This window comes from Zonotrichia leucophrys, chromosome 1 (assembly GCF_028769735.1).
Source record: "Zonotrichia leucophrys gambelii isolate GWCS_2022_RI chromosome 1, RI_Zleu_2.0, whole genome shotgun sequence".
In the NCBI taxonomy this organism is placed as follows: Eukaryota; Metazoa; Chordata; class Aves; order Passeriformes; family Passerellidae; genus Zonotrichia; species Zonotrichia leucophrys.
In genome coordinates, this window is record NC_088169.1 from 56,460,921 (window position 1) to 56,468,531 (window position 7,611).

At 47.2% G+C, this 7,611-nt stretch overlaps 1 protein-coding gene across 2 annotated transcripts; it reads left to right on the top strand.

Annotated features, from left to right (window-relative positions):
* Positions 1-669: 669 nt before the first annotated feature.
* On the top strand, positions 670-6,827 carry PCDH20 (protocadherin 20). 2 transcript variants are annotated; one of them, XM_064713652.1, is made up of 2 exons: positions 670-803; positions 1,882-6,827. In XM_064713652.1, exons 1-2 carry the CDS (start codon positions 753-755, stop codon positions 4,576-4,578), a joined length of 2,748 nt encoding a protein of 915 aa, XP_064569722.1. In that variant the 5' UTR covers positions 670-752; the 3' UTR covers positions 4,579-6,827. The 2 variants fall into 2 exon arrangements, with proteins under 2 accessions (XP_064569722.1, XP_064569733.1); XM_064713663.1 differs by lacking the exon at positions 670-803 and adding an exon at positions 1,642-1,717.
* The last annotated feature ends 784 nt before the right edge of the window (positions 6,828-7,611 follow it).

Here is a 7,611-nt window from a genome sequence, read left to right on the forward strand (position 1 = left end):
AGTAAACAATTTATGCCTTAACACCTCATTTTAAATCTGTCCTCTTTTAGTTCAAAACTGCTCCCCTTATCCGATGATTATCGGCCCGTGTAAAAAGTCGCTCTCCGTCCGCTTTCTACAGACGAACAACAAGCCGAGTTTATTTTCCTTTTTAGTATCTTTTTCCCGCCTTAGTTTCCAGACGGGTCTACCTTCTTTCCCTCGTCCCAGCGCTGCCCAGGCGAGCACACACAAACCCGACATGCCCGCTCTCGGCTGTGGCCGCGCCGCTGGGCTCGGCACAGCGGCCACTTCCTTCCCTGCCCGCTTCCCTCCCTGTCCGCTGCCCGCTGCCCGCTGCGCTCCCTGCCCGCGGTGCTCCCTGCCCGCTGCCCGCTTCCCTCCCTGCCTGTTGTGCTCCCTGCCCGCTTCCCTCCCTGCCCGATGCCCGCTGCGCTCCCTGCCCGAGTGCTCCCATCCCGCGGCGCTCCCTGCCCACTGCCCGCGGCGCTGCCGCAGCCTCCGCGGACGCGCCCCCGCGTCTGGCCCGCCCGCCCCCCTCCCGGCCGAGCCCGTGACTGTTCCCCCGCTCCGGCCCTTCCCGCGGCGGAGGGGGAGTGTCCTGGGCGGCGCGCACATCCCAGCCCAGCCCAGCGCGGCGGCGGCGGCGGCAGCGCGGGGGAATGGGCAGCCGCGGGGAGCAGGAGCGCCGGGCGGGCGGCGGAGCGGGCGCGCTGCCGGGGCGCAGCCGGCGGCGGCAGCGGTGGCCGGGCATGGGGCCCCCGGGCGGTCGCGGCAGCTCCGGCGCCCGCGGCAGCCTGCAGGTGAGGGCCGGGCGGAGGGAGGGGGGACGCGCCGCGTCCGGCCACCAGAGCCCGACTTCGCACGCAGCAGCGAAATTGGCAACAAATTGGCTGAAAAGGACCAAAAAAACAAACAAACAAACCAGACCGTGTATGCGTGGATATGTTTGTTGCGTCTTTTTCTCTCCAAAGATCGGGGCAGCCACGAAAAGTTTATATTTGTTGCTGCTGCCGGGTTGTGGCAAAGAGCCGCGGAAAAGCGAATGGGTGATTAGAAAGAAGGGATGGGGAAAATATTTCCTCCGTGGAGACGATGTCTGAAGTTACTTTCGGGGAGCTCCGTTCCATCTGTGTGCAGCGGGCGACACGCTCGCCAGCACGGCCAACTTGCTCCGCGCAGCCCCTCCGCTCCGCGGCTCCTGCGCAGCCCGCGGTGTCCGCCGGCACAGAGGGACCCGCGGGGCTGGCCGGGGACCCTTCACGGCGGGGCTGGAGCCGCGGCTCCGCGGCCGCGGGAGGCAGGGACCCGCCTCCCGGAGCGCGGCTCCTCCGCCGGGACCCCCGCGGGCTCCGCGGAGCGGGCCGCCTCCCCGCTGCACCGCGGGACTGTGAACATGCGGGAAAAACAGCTTTCGGGACGGGGATGGGGGTAGGAGCAGCGAGGAACGCATTCCGCATTTCTGCTGTGGAAGGGGAAGGGGGCGAGCAGATGTTTGGGGATGTGCAAGGGGATGCCCCGGTTTGGGATGCGCTTGTTGTTGGGAGGAAAGGTGCCGCTCGTGAGACGCGGCTTGGGGCGGGGGCGAGAGGGAAAATGGCACGTCGGGGCGCAAGTGCTGCTGGGGGGTGGGGGGAGGAAGGGTGCCCCCGGGCCATCCTGGCACTGCGTATTTGCTGTGGGGAATGCAGCTGGTGTTGCCTGGAGGGTACAGATGGTGATGCCCTGGAAGTAGCTGCTGTACCGGGAGGATGGTGGGGAGAGGGAGGATGGCTTCATGTTGCAGATGCAGCGCTCGCTGCTCGAAGTGGCAGTGGGGGAGGCAGTGGGCGGGGGGAAGTGCCAGCCCTTCCTTACACCCCTGTGCTTCTCTCTTCTCAGCACTTGCTCCTCTTCCTGCTCTTCGTTGGGCCTTTCAACTGCTTTGCCAGTTACAGCCGCGCCACTGAGCTCTTCTACAGCCTCAACGAGGGGCTGCCTGCTGGGGTGCTCATCGGCAGCCTGGCCCGTGACCTGCGGCTTCCAACGGCTGGCAGCCAGCAAGCGGCGTCTCTGCAGCCCCCACTCTCCTTCACCCTGGCCTCCCATGGCTTGGGGGGACAGTATGTGCAGCTGGACAACCGCTCCGGAGAGCTGCACACCTCAGCGGTGGAGATAGACCGGGAAGCTCTATGCGTGGAAAGCAGTGGGGCCACCATCTTCGGGGGATCAGCTGCTGTCTCCTCTTCGTCCCCCTCACCAGAGTCATGCCTACTGCTGCTGGATGTGCTGGTACTGCCGCAGGAGTACTTTCGCCTGGTGAAGGTAAAAATTGCTATCCGTGATGTCAACGACAACGCGCCCCGCTTCCCTGTGCCCCACATCCGCCTCTGGGTGCCTGAGAATGCACCTGTGAACACCCGCCTGGCCATCGAGCACCCCGCCCTCGACCCTGACATGGGCACCAATGGTGTCCAGACCTACCGCCTGCGAGATAACTATGGTGTCTTCACCCTGGATGTGGAGGAGAATGAGAATGGGGAGAGGACTCCCTACCTGATTGTTATGGGGACACTGGACAGGGAGACGCAGGACGAGTATGTGACAGTCATCGTCGCTGAGGATGGGGGGACTCCTCCGCTCGTGGGCAGCGCCACCCTCACTATTGGCATCAGTGACATCAATGACAACTGCCCCCAGTTCAATGACTCGCAGCTCAACGTCACTCTCTATGGGAATTCCAGCCTAGGGACACACGTGGCTACTGTCCACGCTGTGGACATGGACCTTGGATCCAATGCCCAGATCACGTACTCCTACAGCCAGAAGGTCCCCCAGCCATCCAGAGACTTGTTCCATTTGAATGAAAGCACAGGAGCCATCACACTCTCCACTAAGGTTGATGGGGACACTCCAAGGCTGCACAGGCTGATCATACTGGGCAACGGTCCTGGCTGTATTCCTGCCGTGATCACGGTGCTGGTGACCATCATCAAAGTCATGATGAGGCCCCCTGAAGTTGTTCCTCGTTTCATAGCTAATGAGGTGGAAGGGGTGGTCTACTTAAAGGAACTTGAGCCTATCAACACACCCATAGCATTTTTTACCATCAAAGACCCCGATGAAAAGTACAAAGTCAGTTGCTATTTGGACGGTGACGGGCCTTTCAGGCTTTCACCGTACAAGCCATACAACAATGAATACCTGTTGGAGACCACGAAGCCTTTGGACTTTGAGACACAGCAGCTGTATGAAATCTCTGTAGTTGCATGGAACTCTGAAGGATTTCATGTCAAGAAAGTTGTCAAAGTACAGGTTCTGGATGACAATGACAATTCACCAGTTTTCTCTGAACAGCTAATAGAATTGTCCATTGAGGAGAACAATGTTCCCAATGCTTTTTTGACCAAACTGCATGCTACTGATGCTGACAGTGGAGAAAGAGGGCAAGTGTCCTATTTCTTAGGTCCTGATGCCCCTTCTTATTTTGCTTTAGATAAAACTACAGGAGTTCTTACAGTTTCTACCCAGCTGGACAGAGAAGAAAAAGAGAAATACAGATATACTGTCAAAGCAGTAGATTCTGGATTCCCTCCAAGAGAATCAATAGCAACTGTCACCATCACTGTATTGGATAAAAATGATAACAGTCCAAGATTTATCAATAAGGATTTCAGCTTTTTTGTGCCAGAAAACTTTCCAGGCTTTGGTGAAATTGGAGTTATAAGTGTCACAGATGCTGATGCAGGGCAAAATGGATGGGTTGCCCTTTCAGTTCTGAACGGAAGTGATATTTTTGTTATAGATACTGGAAAAGGAGTTTTGAGAGCTAAAGTCTCCCTGGACAGGGAGCAGCAAAGCTCCTACGTTCTGTGGATTGAAGCAGTTGATGGCGGTGATCCTGCCCTGTCTTCTACAGCAAAAATAACTATCCTTCTTCTGGACATAAATGACAACCCTCCTTTGGTCTTGTTCCCTCAGTCTAATATGTCTTACTTGTTAGTCCTCCCCTCTACCCTTCCTGGCTCTCCCATCACTGAGGTCTATGCTGTCGATAAGGACACCGGCATGAATGCAGTCATAGCTTACAGTATCATAGGAAGGAGAGGCCCTCGACCCGAGTCGTTTAGGATTGACCCCAAAACTGGTAACATCACCTTGGAAGAGTCACTGATGCAGAATGACTATGGCCTCTATCGGCTGCTCGTGAAAGTCAGTGACCACGGCTACCCGGAGCCTCTCCACTCCACCGTCATGGTGAACCTTTTTGTCAATGACACCGTCAGCAATGAGAGCTACATTGAGAGCTTGTTAAGGAAGGAGCCTGATATCAGTGTAGAGGAAAAGCAGCCACAAATATCCATAGAGCCTACACATAAAAAAATGGAGTCAGCATCCTGCATGCCTACCTTGGTAGCTCTTTCAATAATAAGCTTGAGTTCGATTGCTTTAGTAACGGGGATGGGAATTTACATTTGTCTGAGAAAAGGGAAAAAGCATCACAGAGCAGATGAAAACTTGGAAGTACAAATCCCCTTAAATGGAAGAATTAACCTGCACATGTTGGAGAAGAAACCAGTGGAGATTTCTAATATCTGATGTTTCTTTGTGTATAAGTCCAACATTTGAAAAACCCTGGAGGACACTAAAACACCTAGCTGTAGGTTGTATTGACAGAGGTTGCAATGAAGGACTGCTAATTTATAACTTAATATTATAATTGTAAATAGCTGTTTACAGTTTTTTAAATTCAATTTCAGTGTACAGCTTTTTTATGAAACATTAGTAACTAACAGCTAGCACCCTGACTATAAAAACATGGACATCATTTCCAGCTTTCATAAATCAATAAGATCAGTGAACATAAAAAGGGTGAAGGTAAGATGATTCTTTTAAACTCAAGTTTTAAAAGTATTTTTAACCACGAGAGGGCATCAAATGCTCCTGAGCAGGGAACTGTTCAAGGTACTGTCCATGAGATAAACAGAATATATTTTAAGTATATTGATTTTAATATAAAATACCTATTGGCATACAGACATTTAACCATTACCAAAAAAAAAAAAAAAAAAAAAAGAAATGTCTGTCCCAATGTATGTATAATAAAAAGAATAAATATGTTAAAATGCACTAGTAATGAAAACCAGAATGTTTATTACCTCACAAGTAAAGCTTATACAGTAGGGTAGAAGAGGCATTAACAAGAAGTGCAATTCCTGTTGAGCAAGAATGCAAGATATTGTAATGAGAATCTGAACTGCTGTGACATATCATTCATTTTTCTCCAGATTCCACTCTCATTACCATTTGCTCCAGCAATCTGCTGGTCATTTTTATGGAAAAATTATATTTAATATTTCCTAAAGCAAATAATGGCAGAGCCCCATCTTCATCCTCATAAACATGCCAGATGCAAGGAAGCAAGGGAATGGCTAAATCCTTAGTTGTCACAAAAGTGGTGGTATTTTTTTGTACTTTGAGCAATCTGTCAATAATACTCCATCAGTTGGGTTGTGCAGTAGATTTTTGTTATGTGTTACTTCTGAATCTGATCTGCCAGATGAAAACAAAAATCACTTCACATTCTAAGGAATTGTAGGACTTTTTTTATTCTGACTGTTGCTTCTTTCTGGATTGGTATTTCATGTGAAAGATCTTGTTTCTGATTTTTGGCGACCATTCCTGGCTCCTTTTCATTGGCTTTGATTTTGGATTAGATCCAGAATCTAACTTGTAAGACTGGTGGCATATTTTCTTGATAATTTATTCTTTGCTGTATCCTCTGCAACAAAGCAGCAAATTTATCAGTGATGTATTACTTTCACTTCATTTTAAGAGCTAAGAACTATCTTTTGTATGATGTTTGCATCAAATTTCTCTGTGTGAACAAGATAAATTAGTGTTATGCTTAAAAATTATTATTTTGATTTCTCGCATCATATGTCTGTAATGTACCAAAAGTGTTTATATGTCTGCAAATTAAAGCTATATATTTTCATAATAACTTATTCTCTCTCTCCTAGAATTTTAATTATAAAGCTAAATAATATTATTTCTGTTGTAAGAAATGCATTTTTCACAAGTTCTTAGGTGCTGGCTATCTTGTGTGACATAATACTTTCACAAATTAGTACATTTCTAAATCATTAATGAGAGTTTATGCTGTGCTTCTTGAAATTACCAGCAAAGGCAACTGTATGTCAGCTGCTGTAAGTGGTGAGGCAGCTCATACTGTTTTGAAAGTAGGGAATGCAATTTGAGGCAGTTTTTGATTTTTCTCTCTGTGACTGGCACATTACCTTGAACCTACTGAAATGTTAGGGTTTCTAATAGATACTGGTTGTACTTAGTCAAAGTAAAAATACTAGCATGATACCCATAATTTTGCCATCCTAGCTATAGGAAATTTTTTTTTTTGTAGGTTAGAATATTTTCTGTGTGGGCATGATTTGATAGCTGTGTTTCATAAAATTTAATTCAGCCTGTCAGAGCTTTGTGGTCAATCACCTCTTTTCCTTTATTTTCATCTTATCAAAATATAAAAATGATATTTATCCCTGAAATGCATTTGGCACAAAAATACTTTGTTTCTTATCTCTGAAGAAAAATTACATTATATCTTTGGAAACAGCTTCAGTGTTACAGATACTGTGTATTGCTGTGGTGGTGAAGCTAGATCCTCTGCATTTTTCTCTTCAGTAAGGAGGCAAGGTAACTGAAAGACAGGATTCTTTTCATTGCTCTTCTCTTATTTCAATTAGCAGTCCAATATATTCTCAAGACAGTTTAAACAGGAGCAAACCCAAGACGTAAGAAATGCAATTAAAAAATAATCCTGATCCTTCAGTGTGTGTTCATACAACACTGGGCAGATGCTTTTATTCAGGTTTGACAAAGACATAGTCTTGACCCTGTTTGATTAAGCTTTGGTTAAACATGCTGTTGTTGTTGCCTTTTCTTTTTTTTTGTTTGTTTGTTTAGATGAAGCGTGTTCCTAATGCGCAATAAAATGCAATGTTACGAGCCTGTTAAAGCCAAAGTACTGCTCGTGAAACATTTCACTCATGATTTTCTTCACATTTAAAGAAAATGGGTTTAAAATCGCACCTTCAGCCATACCAACACTTACTTGTGCAATGGAATTTATACTGAATAAGACCTTGTAGAGTACATTTTCTGCCTTCTGTGAGTAGTTTTTCTATGGGTGAAGTCATTGAAAATGGCAAAATATACAGTGAACTGGATTTTTTACTCCATATTTTGTGTTACTTAAAAAAAACATACACCTATTAACATCAAGTATGATAGGTAAACCTGCAATGTTGAGCATAAAAATGATTTAAAAACCAACAAAACAGGAGTCTTACATTTGTAGAACCTGGGAATTTCTTCCTAAAAATACTCTTTCTCAGCTGTAAAATTCTTGATACTGTCTGTATAGCAAATATTTCTGTGATGTTTCTGTTTTCAAACTATCCCTTACTGAAATTTCTTTCACATGAAAACACATTTTTAATGAGTACAACTGAAGTAAATTAGACTCAGATATAAAAGGCCTATTTTATTACCACCTTGTGCAGTACACTTGCCAAAATATATGCAAATCTTGTTGAGACTGGTAGTTGAGCTGGC

Bases quoted from the DNA above. Each gene is read 5' to 3' on its own strand.
- PCDH20 (XM_064713652.1), top strand. From the start codon at position 753: ATGGGGCCCCCGGGCGGTCGCGGCAGCTCCGGCGCCCGCGGCAGCCTG. The intron at 804-1,881 runs GTGAGGGCCGGG...CTCTCTTCTCAG, and splicing joins GCGCCCGCGGCAGCCTGCAG to CACTTGCTCCTCTTCCTGCT.